This window comes from Dinoponera quadriceps, unplaced genomic scaffold, assembly GCF_001313825.1.
Source record: "Dinoponera quadriceps isolate SergipeBrazil2010 unplaced genomic scaffold, ASM131382v1 scaffold1308, whole genome shotgun sequence".
Classification (NCBI taxonomy): domain Eukaryota; kingdom Metazoa; phylum Arthropoda; class Insecta; order Hymenoptera; family Formicidae; genus Dinoponera; species Dinoponera quadriceps.
This window is the reverse complement of record NW_014555613.1, coordinates 2,478,833-2,493,946: the sequence shown is the minus strand read 5'-3', so window position 1 is coordinate 2,493,946 and position 15,114 is coordinate 2,478,833. Positions and strand designations below refer to the sequence as shown.

The 15,114-nt window shown below is 51.4% G+C and overlaps 1 protein-coding gene across 34 annotated transcripts in view; it reads left to right on the top strand.

The window, feature by feature from the left end:
- The window catches only part of LOC106744841 (microtubule-actin cross-linking factor 1), a 114,285-nt gene that overhangs the window by 82,862 nt on the left and 16,309 nt on the right, over positions 1-15,114 (top strand). For 24 of the 34 annotated variants that reach the window (XM_014619910.1, XM_014619907.1, XM_014619905.1 and 21 more), the window contains 12 exons: positions 1,189-1,335; positions 1,423-1,646; positions 1,924-2,718; positions 2,963-3,816; positions 4,347-4,636; positions 4,726-5,769; positions 5,843-6,320; positions 6,678-6,847; positions 6,957-7,778; positions 7,983-10,804; positions 11,060-11,071; positions 12,878-15,002. In XM_014619910.1, the coding sequence (XP_014475396.1) occupies positions 1,189-1,335; positions 1,423-1,646; positions 1,924-2,718; positions 2,963-3,816; positions 4,347-4,636; positions 4,726-5,769; positions 5,843-6,320; positions 6,678-6,847; positions 6,957-7,778; positions 7,983-10,804; positions 11,060-11,071; positions 12,878-15,002 (9,783 nt within the window). The remainder of the gene's footprint in view (positions 1-1,188; positions 1,336-1,422; positions 1,647-1,923; positions 2,719-2,962; positions 3,817-4,346; positions 4,637-4,725; positions 5,770-5,842; positions 6,321-6,677; positions 6,848-6,956; positions 7,779-7,982; positions 10,805-11,059; positions 11,072-12,877; positions 15,003-15,114) is intronic. The other 10 variants (XM_014619924.1, XM_014619922.1, XM_014619923.1 and 7 more) reach the window with 2 other exon arrangements.

Below are 15,114 nucleotides of genomic sequence, written 5' to 3'. Positions count from 1 at the left end.
GAACGTTAAATGAAAGAATATGCAGGCATAATTTGTTTGATCGCCTTTCATTGTTGTCTACAACGTGTTTGTTATTATCAGGAATGAAAGTGACAGACGATCTATGGCGAATGAATATTAGATGCATTGTTGAACAGAGATGAGAATATGACGAATTACGATCAAATTGCAACGGAAGATAATAAAGCATCGGTGCGTAATGGGAACGATCGACCGATACCACGGTCGGCGGATCATTTTTGTCGTGCTGAAAACGTGAGACACTTGACGGTATAATCGAGATGCAGTAATTTATAATATTTACTAATGCCACTAAATGGAGAGAGATAACACGCAGATTTCGTGATATATTCCGACAATTAAACAGAGCTATTTTCTGTAACGAATAAATTGTACAAGGGAGGATTAAATTGTTAGAAATGAGCGGTCGGTTGGCTTTGCTCGCCAATCCTCGAGAGATTCTCTTACGACTAACACGTCGTAATCAAATTAACAAAGATGTGTAATATCTCTTATCTTATCTTACCTCTGACGAATTTACATTGTTAATCACAATGCGTTCTTAATCCAACTAGTTTTTAATATTTGTGTCTGTTCAGAGTTATGATAATTATTATACATTTAAATGTTTTCCTTTTTTTTTTTCAGGTATGATTATGTTTACTTATCACGAACCTATGTTTTCGCTAGCATGAGTTAGCCGGAGTTTCTCCACGTTGTACATTACCGTATCATTACATTATTACGCATTATTATATTATACAGTACCATTCACACACGTTGTTACCACACGTCATTGTGCGTTTTAATTTATTTGCTTCTCGGAACGTGTTTTTATTATGCAAAACCACGTGACTCCATACTGTTATCGTTTGCGCTTCAAACTGCATATGAAAAAAGCCGATACGGGAGATATGCAGTTCCTGCAGATAAATTAAAGCTACCATTTAATACTGTATTTACCTGTACGTTAAAAGGTGTGCCTGTGTTTGCATGCGTGAGATATGTCGTAAGCTTTATACCTACGTTTCTTTTAATTCTCGTTGAATAATGCGACTGCTGTCGTCATTGGTAAGATGACGATGTTTCTAAGTTCTTTTTTTTTTTTTCTTGGCACGTTAGCTTCTAAACGCATGTGACGCGCACGAGCGAATTCAAACGTATGGTTTCCCTTCGACTTCGTTTTAGCAAGCGGTGGAGGAGAAGTATAAGCTGTGCGACGAGACGTTGTCCAAGCTCCTCCAATGGATTTCCGTGGTCGAGGACAAGCTGGCGAATCAAGACACCGTCAAAGAAGACGTCGAAGAACTGAGGAAGCAGATACTTGTCATGAAAGTGAGCACAGACCGATCATACGTTTGCGAATGGGTTCGCTCGAAGGTTCACTTGTGTGATTAAATGCGAAACGCATGTGAATTGTAGGAGATAAAGGAGGACCTCGAAACACACAATCGGCCCGTCTCATCCTGCTTAGATCAGATCCGGCAGGTCGTACTTACCGGCAGCAACGTGTTGTCCAGCGACGAAGTGTCCACGTTGGAGAAGAATGGCCGATCTCTGAAGACTCGTTTCGACAAGGCGCTAGACCGCGCTGACAAATTGGTGAAACGCCTCACCGGCGCCAGAGACGAGCTAACGAAATTCAAGTAAGCACCCTGCTCGTGTAATACGTCGAGTAATAATAATAATAATTTCTTCCCGAACATCTGGACAAATGAATAAATGAATATCTATATCCGAATCATTCTGGATCAATATTGCAAGTTGCCTTTGCAAATCTTAATAGTGAACATTACTTTTGCAAATTTTTGCCAATTTTATTCCATTACAGAATCCGCGCAGAGGCTCTCATCAAGCCCTTCCTCCCTTGTCTGATAGCACACATTTTCCGTGCTTAATCGTTTGAATTTTCCTTTTTCGCAGGAATGAGCTCACGACCTTCTCGATCTGGTTGGAGAAAGCCCGAAGTGTACTCGAGGACAAGGAACGTTCTTTGTCCGACCTGAACAAACTGAGCAGCAGCACCGACACCACTCGCGACTTCATCAGCGACGTGATCGCTCATCAGGCGGATCTGAGATTCATCACGATGGCGGCGCAGAAATTCGTCGACGAGAGCAAAGAATATCTTCAGGTTCTCAATGACTTCAGAACCAGCCTGCCGCAGAGACTGCCGCACAAGGAACCCACAGCCAGCCAAGACTCGCCGGTGCGAGCCGAGGTGTCCACCGCGACGGCGCAGTACAAAGATCTGCTGTCTCGAGCGAATCTCCTGTCGGATAGGCTGTCAGGAGTCGGCGGCAAACAAAGGGATTACCACGATTCCTTGGAAAAAGTTCGAGCATGGCTGAGAGACGTCGAGCCCAAGGTCCACAGAGTCATCTCCGAGCCGGTGGCCGCCGAACCGAAGCAAGTGGAGGACCAACTGAGCAAAGCCAAGGCGTTGAACAACGAGTTCCTCGCCAATGAACGCTTGGTCGACAACGCTAAACACAGCGTCGAGGCTTTGTTGCACTCCTTGGAGGGCCAGCTGACTATCAACGAAGCTAGGAACCTCGAGGAACCGGTAAAGGCGTTGGAAGATAAGTACAAGCAGCTCAGCAATGCCTTGGCTGAGAAGTGTCAAGAACTCGACACGGCCTTGGTGAGAAGCCAAGGTGTGCAAGATGCATTGGACGGCCTGGTTGCATGGCTGAACAACGTTGAGAGTCAATTCAAGTGAGTTATTCGAGTCTTCATACGATGCGAATCCCGCATATTAAATTAGCGCTACCGTCCAGTAACTTAAGCCACTATTTGTCACTGTTTCTTGTCAAGTTACTAGAAAATTCACTATCGTCCAAAAGCTGCATACGAAAGCGTAGTTGTATCGTCCGTTCCGTGAGTCTTGTTACGGTGGTAGCGTTGTTATATTTCAAGTGTTCAAGGAGGATTTCATTAATTCGCGAATCGTATCGCACAGGTCACTGCAACGCCCAGCAAGTTTACAGAAGGATCGGCTGGAGGAGCAGCAGAGGGAACAGCGATTGCTGCAGGCGGACCTGGACAGTCATCGTTTGAGCGTCGAGACCATCACGGCGAACGCCCAGGACCTCCTTCTGAACTCGAGCAACGTTCGCATCGCCAAGCGCATCGAGAGCAAGCTGAAAGACGTGCAGAGCAGATTCGAGAAACTGATGGACAAGTCCTTGAGGCGCGGCGAATTCCTCGACGAGATAGCCCAAACTCTGAACGAATTCCTCGCTGACGTGTCCAGATTCGAGAGCTGGTACGCTCACATGATGGAGGTGCTCGACTCGAGAGACCTGAGCAAGTTCGACGTGTCGGAGTACGAGAGTAAGATGGCTCAATTGATAGACACGCGCGAAGACCAACGCGGCAACTTCGAGGATCTCGTGCGTAACGGCAAGAACCTGATCGCCAAGAAGGACATCACCGAGGCCGGCGCGATCCGGGACAAGATCAAGGCGCTCGAGTCTCAGTGGAAGGAACTGAACAACCTCCTTGACGAGAAGCAACGCTTGTGCAAGTCGCGGGCGGAACAGCACACGGCGTACGAGAAGCTGCGGGACCAGGTGCTCGATTGGCTCACCCGCACGGAGAACAAGGTGCAGGGCCTCGAGCCGGTCGCCGTAGACCTGGACAAGCTGAAGATGCAGCAGGAGGAGCTGAAGCCCGTACAGAAGGAGTATCGCGATTACGGCAACACGGTCGATAAGATTAATGACCTCGGCATCGCCTACGACAGCTTGATGAAGGAGCGCGGCGAGAGCCCGACGCGTCGTCGCGGTAGCACCAGCCCGACCAAGAGACCAGGTATCGCTGCACTTGCTGATCTTGTTGTACAGTACGGTGCTCGAAAGATCGTTCGACGTTAGTCGCAAGTTGATCGCAAACAGATTGCAACGCTTGTCGCTTGACGACCAGTCAGAAGCGTCAATGGTATTATTGACGGTTATATCTGCTTGCGATTGACTTGCGATTGACGCAGAACGACTTTTAATGAAGTCCTTTTTGAAATTTCGAAGCGTGTAGAAAGGTATGGGCCGTGCGTACTCCACGCGTGTCTCTCCAAGGAACCGAGTCTGTAAACCGAGCGTGGGAGATGTACACTTCTCTACACTTCTCTATACTTGAAAAGGACCCCATTAATACGGCCCTCTGTACAGAATGTCCTGAATATCCTCTGCAATCCAATTGCCGCTGCCTTGGATTGATTTGCATCGGCAAATCGTTACGAGTATTCATATGTGTCCTTTCACGTTGCATCTTTTTCAGCACACGACCACCTCTCATTGCCATTTACGTTGCATTTGACCGGTTTTTTTCTGTCATTTTTTTTGTAGTACTGCGAATGTCACAAGACGGTCGCTCGCCGTCACCCACTAAATCCTACGCAGTTCAAAGTCCGGTCTCCCCAGGTGGTAGCAGCGGATTCAGCAGTCGGCGTTCGAGCCAAGATGGCTTCCACCTGGAAGATCTGTCGCCGGTTCAACAGCAGCTCTCGGAAATCAATCACAGATACGGACTGCTTGGCGTGAGATTGACCGATCGCCAAACGGAATTAGACAATGTCAGGGACGAACTGAAGAGACACTTGGAACATTTGAAAATACTTTCTCAATTCTTGGACAAGGTACTTGTGTCTCCTCTCTCCTTTCCTCCGAGTAATAATCTTGATTATTATCTGCGAGTATATGGTGTAAGTAAATATTTTCACGCCAGATACAGCGGCAATTGCCCAAGGAGAGTATGCCGGCCACCAAAGACGACGCGGACAAAACGGTGAAGCAAGTGAAAGTTCTCGTCGAGGAGATGTACGAGAAGCAGTCCCTGTTGGACAGTACCCGGACGCAGGTGCGCGATCTGGCCAGGCGCAAGAAAGGGGCGGACGGTGTCGACAGGCTGAACGACGAAATGGAGGACGTCGCCAGCCGATGGAGATCGATATCGGACAGATGCAAGGACAGAATCAAGTTCCTGGAGGACATCAAGGACTTCTACGATACTTACGAGGGTCTCAATTCCTGGCTCGGCGCTAAGGAACGCATGCTGGGCGCTCTGGGGCCCATCTCGTCCGATCCCCGCATGGTCGCCAGCCAGGTGCAGCAAGTGCAGGTCTTACGAGAGGAATTCAGAACGCAGCAGCCGCAGCTTGATCACCTGGTGCAGGTCGGGGAGAGCATCCTCGTCACGATAACCGTCGATTCTCCGGACGGGCAGAAGATCAACGCGAAATTGCAGAGCATCTTGCAGAGATGGGCGGATCAAGTCGGCAGACTGGACGAGAGAGCGCAGAGTTTGGGAGACGCCGTTGACACCAGTCGCGAATTCGACGCCAGCCTCAACCGGTTGCGGGACGCTCTGCAGGGCATTTCGGATAACCTGGACGAGTTGACCCTCGAGAAGGATCCTGAGGAACAACTGCGCAAGATCGAGAATCTTGAGAGGCAGTTGGAGGGACAGAGACCACTGCTGGCGGACGCGGAGATGGCCGGCATGCAACTGTGTGAAATTCTGAGCGACCCGGCATCGAGATCCGAGATTCAAGGGAAGCTCGCCGTGTTGGGCAAGCTGTACAACAACCTGCAGAAGAAGTTGGACCATAGAAAGGCCGAAATCGAAGGTAATCTCCGCGACGGCAGGCAATTCGAGGCTTCCTGCAGTCGGACTCTCGGATGGCTTGCGGATGAGCTCGGCAACATGTCTGAGAAACTATTGGTGTCCGCTGACAGAGAAATCTTGCAGCAACAACTCGATCATCACGAGGTACGTGCGGACATTTCAACAATTTTCGATACTTTTTCTTCTTTTGTATTTACGTGTGACGTGTTATTTTCAGCCGGTGTATCGAAACGTGATGGGTAAAGAGCACGAGGTCATCATGCTGCTGAATAAAGGGCGCGATATTCTCGCACGATCGCAGAAGGCCGAGAATCGTTCTCTGCAACGCGACCTGGACAAGATGCAATCGCAGTGGGACCGTTTGAAGAAGGACACCGTCGAGAGACACACCAGATTACAGACCTGCGCGGAACACTGCAAGAAATACTACAAAGCTCAAGACGTGTTCCTCCCGTGGCTTCGACAGGCCGAAGACAAGCTGGACAGCTTGATCCCGACCTCATTCAGACGCAAGGACATCGAGAAGCAGCTGAAAGAATTGTCGTCGTTCAGGAACGAGGTGTGGAAGCATTCCGGGGAATTTGAGAATAACAAGACGCTCGGCGAGACGTTCGTCGGAGCTTGCGACATCGACAAACAGAACGTGAAGAACGAGCTTGGCGCCATGAAGACCAGATGGGATAAGTTAAACAACGGTAATGGTTAATTGTTCGATATTTGATCAAAGGCTTTATATTGTATAATATAATGATTTTTAAGTTTTATAAAAATGTATATTTTCTTTTATATTTTATACCATATATTTCGTATACGGGATAAGCTGTTATCATTATAAGAATTTCACCTTCGTATGATTTGGAGCATCTTTCCATGGGAGAAGGTATCAGATGACAAAGATGCAGCTCCTTCAAAATTACCTTCGTCTAGAAACTTTTCAAAAATCATCCTGTATATACAAGATTCTTCATACTTTAGAAAATATTTTGATATTTTTTCTATACGATATTTCTCTACGATAATTCATATATCATAATTAAATTGATTTTTTCCAGACCTGATATCTAGAACGCAGTCTCTGGAGGATACCGCGCGTCACTTGATGGATTTCAACGAGAACTTGCGCGATTTGCAGCACGGTTTGCAGCGCTGCGAAGACAAGTTAGCTTCGCACGACGCTCTTGGTGGCGCGGCTAAGGACCCGAAGCTTCTCGACAGAATAAAGGTAATTGATTTGTAACGTTTCCCCTCGTCTCGAAACGAGCGTCAAACGTTCCCTCGTCGGGACGACACAGTCGATACGCAAGATACGGGAATAATTTCGCAATTTGCAGAATTTGCGAGAAGAAACAACGAGCTTGAAGAAACCCTTGCAGTGCGTGAGGCAGCAGGCGAACGATCTCGTGAACAAAGCCAGCGAGCAAGGCGTCGACGCGTCGCACTTGCAAGACGAGATCGACAACGTCACGGATCGCATCAACGACCTGCAAGCGAAACTGGACGACCGATGCAACGAGTTGCAGAGCGCGGCGACAGCCGTCGCGCAGTTCAACGATCAGGCGAAGCTGATCAGTCAACATCTGTCCGCTCTGGAGAAAGATCTGGACTCGATGAAGGCACCCGGCAGAGAAATCAAGATCGTGCGCGGCCAATTGGAGGACATCGCGAAAATCGTCGGCAAAATCAGCAAACTCTACGAGGAGATTGGCGATTTGGAGAGTCGCGGCGAACGTTTGGTCGATTACGGTTTCGCCGCTGACGCTGTAGCCACCAGGGATCAGATTAAAGGATTCAAACGGCAGATCGGCAGGCTGGACGAGCGTGCGCGTGCTCGAGAGGACGAGCTCACCGCCACCTTGAACAAGCTGCAAGAGTTTTATCAGTCGCACGCGGACGTTATGGAGGGTATCGCCGACGCGAACGAGCAGGTCAGGAGATTCAAGCCTGTCGGATCCGAGGTGGACTCGATTAAGGCTCAGCAGGAGGACTTCAGGGCTCTCAAGGTGAAGAAGATCGAGCCGCTGGCGCACGCCGTTGACGAGTGCAACGTGCTCGGTCAAGGTCTCATACAGACCGCGGGGCGAGACGTCAACACCAGTAATATCGAGAAGGATGTCGACAAAATGAACGAGAGGTGGAACGATCTGAAGGAAAGAGTGAGTATTCGATTCATAGTTGAGTGTTAACTCTCTAGATTCAGTTTTCAATCAACCATTGTCATCTAGATAAGTGCATGGAAACATGATTTTGCTCAGCAAATACTGAATTTACGAGCGGCCCCCCTCCTTGATACTCACAAAGCAATCGACGAGACCAACATCATTTTGTCATTGTCCTGATGCCAATTATCCGCTTTCCAGTTGAACGAGCGAGATCGCAAACTGGACGTCGGATTGCTGCAGTCGGGCAAGTTCCAAGAGGCCCTGGACGGTCTAGAGAAGTGGCTGACCGACACGGAGGAGATGGTCTCGAATCAGAAACCGCCGTCCTCGGACTACAAGGTCGTGAAGGCGCAGCTGCAGGAGCAGAAGTTCCTGAAGAAGATGCTGATGGACCGTCAGAACTCCATGTCGTCCCTCTACACCATGGGACAAGAGGTGGCTGCGGACGCGGACCCGAAGGAACGCAAGGCCATCGAGAAGCAGTTGAACAATCTGGTGGGCAGGTTCGACAATCTGACGGAGAGCGCCGCGGAGAGGATGGACGCGCTCGAGCAGGCGATGGCGGTGGCGAAGCAGTTCCAGGATAAGCTGGTGCCGCTCGCGATCTGGCTGGACAAGACCGAGAAGAGGGTGAGGGACATGGAGCTGGTGCCGACCGACGAGGAGAAGATCCAGCAGCGTGTCAGCGAGCACGACATGCTCCACGAGGACATCATATCGAAGACGCCGGACTTCAGCGAGCTCACGGAGATAGCCAGCCAACTGATGTCGCTCGTCGGCGAGGACGAAGCCGCCGCGTTGGCCGACAAGCTCCAGGACGCGGCGGACAGATACGCCGCCTTGGTCGAGCGCTCGGAGGCCCTCGGCAGCCTGCTGCAACGCTCGAGGCAGGGCCTGCGCCACCTGGTGCTCACGTACCAAGACTTGCAAGCGTGGATGGAGAGCATGGAGATCCGGCTGTCCAAGTACCGCATCTTGGCGGTGCACACGGAGAAGCTTCTGCAGCAGATGGAGGACCTCGCGGACCTCACCGAGGAGGTCTCCACGCGGCAGACGGAGGTCGACAGCACCGTGGACTCCGGGCTGGAGCTGATGAAGCACATCTCGAGCGACGAGGCGCTCCAGCTGAAGGACAAGCTGGACTCGCTGCAGCGACGATTCAACGACCTGGTCACGCGCGGCTCGGATCTGCTCAAGCACGCCCAGGAGTCCCTGCCGTTGGTGCAGCAGTTCCACGAGAATCACAACCGACTGATGGACTGGATGCAGGGGGCGGAGTCCGCTCTCCAGTCCGCCGAGCCGCGCGAGGAGGAAATCATCCGGCTGGAGATGGAGATATCCGAGTACAGGCCCGTCTTGGACAAGATCAACGCGGTGGGCCCGCAGCTGTGCCAGATGTCGCCGGGCGAAGGCGCCGCGACCATCGAAGGCCTCGTCACCAGGGACAACAGGCGGTTCGACGCGATCGCCGAGCAGATTCAGAGGAAGGCCGAGAGGATTCAGCTGAGCAAGCAGCGCTCCTTGGAGGTGATCGGCGACATCGACGACCTGCTCGACTGGTTCCGCGAGGTCGACAATCAGCTGCGAGAGGCCGAGCCGCCCAGCAGCGAGCCCGAGATCATCAGGGTGCAGCTGAAGGAACACAAGGCGCTCAACGACGACATATCCAGCCAGAAGGGCCGTGTCCGAGACGTCATCTCGACCGCGAAGAAGGTCATCCGCGAGAGCACTCAGCACGAAGACACGTCGACGATCAGAGACAAGATGGAGGATCTTCGCGAAACGATGGAGATAGTCTCAGGTCTCTCGACGGACCGACTGGGAGCCCTGGAGCAAGCGCTACCGTTGGCAGAGCATCTTCGCGACACCCACGCCGGCCTGGTCAGCTGGCTCGAGGAGGCTGAGCAGCAGGTCGCCATGTTGCCCATGCCGGCGTTGCGACCCGACCTGATAGCGGTGCAACAGGACAAGAACGAGCTGCTCATTCAGAGCATCAACGAGCACAAGCCTCTGGTGGAGAAGCTGAACAAGACTGGCGAGGCTCTCATCAAGTTGTGCAACGAGGAGGAGGGTATGAAGGTGCAGGACATTCTGGAGAACGACAACGCTCGCTACACCGCGCTGAGAGCCGAGCTCCGCGCCCGGCAGCAGACGCTGGAGCAAGCGCTGCAGGAGTCCTCGCAGTTCTCGGACAAGCTCGAGGGTATGTTGCGCGCGTTGTCCTCCACCGCCGACCAGGTGAACGGCGCCGAGCCCGTCAGCGCCCACCCGACGCGACTGCGTGACCAGATGGAGGAGAACGCGGCGTTGGCGGACGACTTGGCGCAGAGGTCCGAGGCGTACGCGGCCGTGAAGAAGGCCGCCGACGACGTGATCAGCAAGGCCGGCAACCGGGCGGACCCGGCGGTGAAGGACATCAAGCGCAAGCTGGACAAGCTCAACAAGTTATGGGGCGATGTGCAGAAGGCCACTACCGACCGCGGGCACACCCTGGACGACACGCTGATCGTCGCGGAGAAGTTCTGGGCCGAGCTGAACGGCGTGATGGCCACCCTGAGGGAGCTGCAGGACGCCCTCGCCGGGCAAGCGCCGCCGGCGGCACAGCCGGCCGCCATCCAACAGCAACAGGTGGCCCTGCAGGAGATCAGGCAAGAGATCGACCAGACCAAGCCGGACGTCGAGCAGGTCCGAGCGTCCGGGCACGAATTGATGGGCCTGTGCGGCGAGCCGGACAAACCGGAGGTGCGGAAGCACATCGAGGACTTGGATCAGGCCTGGGACAACGTGACCGCGCTGTACGCCAGGCGCGAGGAGAATCTCATCGACGCCATGGAGAAGGCGATGGAGTTCCACGAGACGTTGCAGAACCTGCTGGAGTTCCTGCAGGAGGCCGAGGACCGGTTCGCAGACATGGGCCCGCTCGGCAGCGACATCGACGAGGTGAAGAAGCAGATCAAGCAGTTGGCCAACTTCAAAGCCGAAGTGGATCCGCACATGGTGAAAGTCGAGGCGCTCAACAGGTGACGACTTAGCTCCTAGGTCACTGGTTTACGTTAGATTTCTGTGATGGCGTTGACAAAGAGTTCAGTGCCCAGCAGCATTGTCCCCTTTGTGCGAGTCTCCCAGCTGTGAATAGTTATTGTTTTTCTTTCTGGTATTTATATATATATATATGTGGGTATCAATGTGAGACTGTATACGTGTGAGACCTCTCTGAGAAGACGTAATTTCTAATCCCAACTTTTGTTTTTTCCGCGCCGGTTCCCGAAACATAGGAGTCTGACAAGGCAAGTCAATCTCTCTCTGTGTGTTGTCGCTGTAGTTAGAGCATGGCTTCATTGTTGTTGTCCTGGACGTGTCTCCATTTCTCTCACCGCCCCGTTTTAGTTTAATAATCATCATCTGTTATCGGCAGTCTTAACAATTTAAGTTTACGTAAATATATTTAATAGAGATGTGCGAATCGAGGATTTTTCATGTCGGATTGAATCTCATTTCTTATTTTCGAATCCGAATCGAATCGTTGAAATGTAACTTTTTTTAATTAACAACACGATCATTGAATTCAACGTGAAGATAATGAGGGGTGACTTCGGTATGAGAGGGATAACATCGATCTCGTGACATCAACTCATTTTAAAGTAGATATGTATATTTAAATATTTAAAATAAAATTTCTACTAATGAAATATATTTTACTTGGGGTGACAATAATTAATATTTACATCTGATTAAAATTATCACCGATGCCAGCGCTTTTCAATTATTCACCGATCCATGTGATATAAAAATTTATTTAAACACACAAATTTTAATGGTATCTTTCTTACCGATATCTTGAGTTACTGCTTTTGATCTTTTTTAAAAGAATCTTACCCGAACAGCACAAATTGGTTGGCAAAACCGTTGTCTAACGTTGGCCAAGCGTTGAGCAATGATTACCCAACCAATTTGTGCTGCTCGGGTAACGTACAGCGAATTTTTCAAGTCGTGCCAATTCCCGCAAGACTGGACGTTTTTATAATATTCCCTCAATTTTAATATGCACGATTCGTATTCGGAGTCTTCTCGATTCGAAATTTTCGAATTATTCCGATTTGAATCATAGGGATTCGAATCGAATCAGATGAGATTCGTCTCGAATAGTTCGCACATCTATAATCGAGTCCTCCTCCGTCCCCTTACCCTACCCCCCACCCCCATGTTGTATCTTGAGGTAAAGTAAAAACGCTCGGCCGCATGTCGGTGGATCGAGTGACCCAAGCGCGACGATTCCGCGTAGACACAACTTGTTCGTAATCTATAATTTCTTCTCGACAGAACAAATAACGTGGCAGCGGCAGTGATTAATGTGCAGTTGGTATTAATTCCTCTGGTAGCTAAACATTCGTTGAGATTTTTCTGCCTGTATCCTCCCTGTAGATGTGGTGCTCGATGTTGTGTGGTCCGAATATACGTAACGACATACGTGTGACTAGCTGAGCTACTAAGGCTCCCGTAATTTTTTCACCGCAGCCGTCTTGTTTTATGATGTCAAAAGCGAGAAAATATATGCCCGAGAAATTCTTGCGATATATGTTGAAATAAAACGATACATCCATAATGTGCAAAGATAAAGTGAACCATTACGCATAATGGTGTCAGAATAATGGATGATTCGATCCAATTTTCGGCTCGAAGTTAGCGTGAAATTCAAATACATTTATCGATGAAAATATATGATTAGAAATACTAATAATAAAATTGAAATGACGATGCAAACATAAAGATTCTAATAACGATACAAAAGTTGATAAATTTTTTTCCTCGAAAAATCAATAAGTAGCTGTAAAACTAATGTGCCGAATTAAAAGATTATACGTCACCTTAATTTCAGAGTGTCTTGCAAATGTGCTGAATCGATCACAGGTGTCGTTTTGTGGGTGTATCTTTTTATTTGGACGCGTACCGCAACAATTCCGGGCATTTCCTCCTCGCTTCTGACGTCGTCGAACGACACGACTGCAGCGAGGGACCGAGAGCTTTAAGAGAAACATTGTGTAGAGCGAAGCACGCATACACACAGTGAGACGTAATCGTCTTGTCGTATCTAGGCAAGCGGCCGAGTTGACGGAGAGGACCTCCTCGGAGCAAGCGGCAGCTATCAAGGAGCCCCTGGGTGCGGTGAACAAACGATGGGACGGGCTGCTGAGGGGCCTCGTGGAGAGGCAACGATTACTGGAGAACGCGTTACTGCGTCTCGGCCAGTTCCAGCACGCCCTGGACGAGTTGCTGGTGTGGATCGAGAAGACCGACAAGACCCTGGACAACCTCAGGCCGGTGGCCGGCGATCCGCAAGTGATCGAGGTCGAGTTGGCCAAGCTGAAGGTGCTGGTGAACGACATACAGGCGCACCAGACGAGCGTCGACACCCTCAACGACGCCGGCCGCCAACTGATCGAGGACGGCAAGGGCACCGCCGAAGCGTCCACCACGGCTGACAAACTGGGCACCCTGAACCGGCGTTGGCGCGACCTGCTTCAGCGCGCTGCTGACCGCCAACGAGAACTGGAGGACGCTCTGCGAGAGGCGCAGTCCTTCACCGCCGAGATACAGGACTTGCTGTCGTGGTTGGGCGACGTGGACAACATGATAGTGGCGTCCAAGCCCGTCGGTGGACTACCTGAGACCGCGTCCGAACAGCTGGAGCGTTTCATGGAGGTGTACAACGAACTGGAGCAGAACCGGCCGAAGGTCGAGACGGTGTTGCAGCAAGGACAGGAGTACCTGAAGAGGGCGGACACGAGCAGCGCCGGCGGACTGAATCACAATCTGCGGACGTTGAAGCAGAAGTGGGACAACGTGATCTCGCGCGCCAGCGACAAGAAGATCAAACTGGAGATCGCCTTGAAAGAAGCCACCGAGTTCCACGACGCGTTGCAAGCGTTCATGACCTGGCTGACCAACGCCGAGAAGATCTTGACGAACCTCAAACCCGTCTCGAGGGTCATGGAGACCATACTGCAGCAGATCGAGGAGCACAAAGCCTTCCAGAAGGACGTCGGCGTTCACCGAGAAACCATGCTGAATCTCGACAAGAAAGGAACTCATCTCAAGTACTTCTCCCAGAAGCAGGACGTGATTCTCATCAGGAACCTGCTCGTGAGCGTGCAGCACAGGTGGGAACGGGTGGTCTCCAAGTCAGCCGAGAGGACGAGGGCCTTGGATCACGGTTACAAGGAGGCCAGAGAGTTCCACGACACCTGGTCGAGCCTGATGAACTGGTTGGACGAGACCGAGAAGACGCTGGACGAGGTTGCCGCCGATGGGCTCGGCGGTAACGATCCGGACAAGATCAAGTCGCGGCTCAACAAGCATCGTGAGATACAGAAGGCCTTGAGCGCCAAGCAGGGCACATACGATACCACCATGAAGAACGGCAAGGCGCTGAAGGACAAGGCGCCGAAGAGCGACGAGCCCGCCTTGCGCGAACTGCTGAACGAGTTGAAGAACAAGTGGACCACCGTCTGCGGCAAATGCGTGGACAGGCAGAGGAAGCTGGAAGAGGCGCTCTTGTTCTCCGGCCAGTTCAAGGATGCGATTCAAGCGCTGCTGGAGTGGCTGAGCAAGACCGAGAAGTACTTGGCCAACACCGGACCGCTCTACGGTGATTTGGACACGGTGACCAACCTGGTGGAGCAGCACAAGACGTTCGAGAGGGACCTGGAATCCCGCGCCTCGCAGATGGAGTCCGTCATCAAGACCGGTCGCGAGCTGGAGTCCAAAGCCAGCGTTGAGGACGCGTCGATGATCCGCTCGCAGCTGTCCGAGTTGAACAGCCTCTGGGACAGGGTGACCAGTCTCACGTCGAAGAAGTCTTCGCTACTGGAAGAAGCTCTCAGGGAGGCCGAGCGACTGCACAAAGCCGTCCACGTGTTACTGGAGTGGCTGAGCGACGCGGAGATGAAGCTGCGATTCGCCGGACCCCTGCCGGAGGACGAGCAGGAGAGCAGGAACCAGCTGATGGAGCACTCGCGATTCTTGCGCGAGCTGCAGACCAAGGAAATCGAGAAGGACAACACGCTGGAGCTGGCGCACATCATTCTCGGAAAGGCGCATCCCGACGGCGCCGCTGTCATCAAACACTGGATCACGATTATCCAGTCCAGGTGGGAGGAAGTGGCCACGTGGGCCTATCAGAGGAATCAAAGACTGGAGAATCATATGCAGGGACTACAGGTCGGTATAATTAAGGATGTATCGCTTATTAGTATTTTCAGTGGTACGTCGAGAAGGCTACTTATCAATTTAGGATGTTTGAGCGAAGAACTAGTTAGCTGACATCGTTACG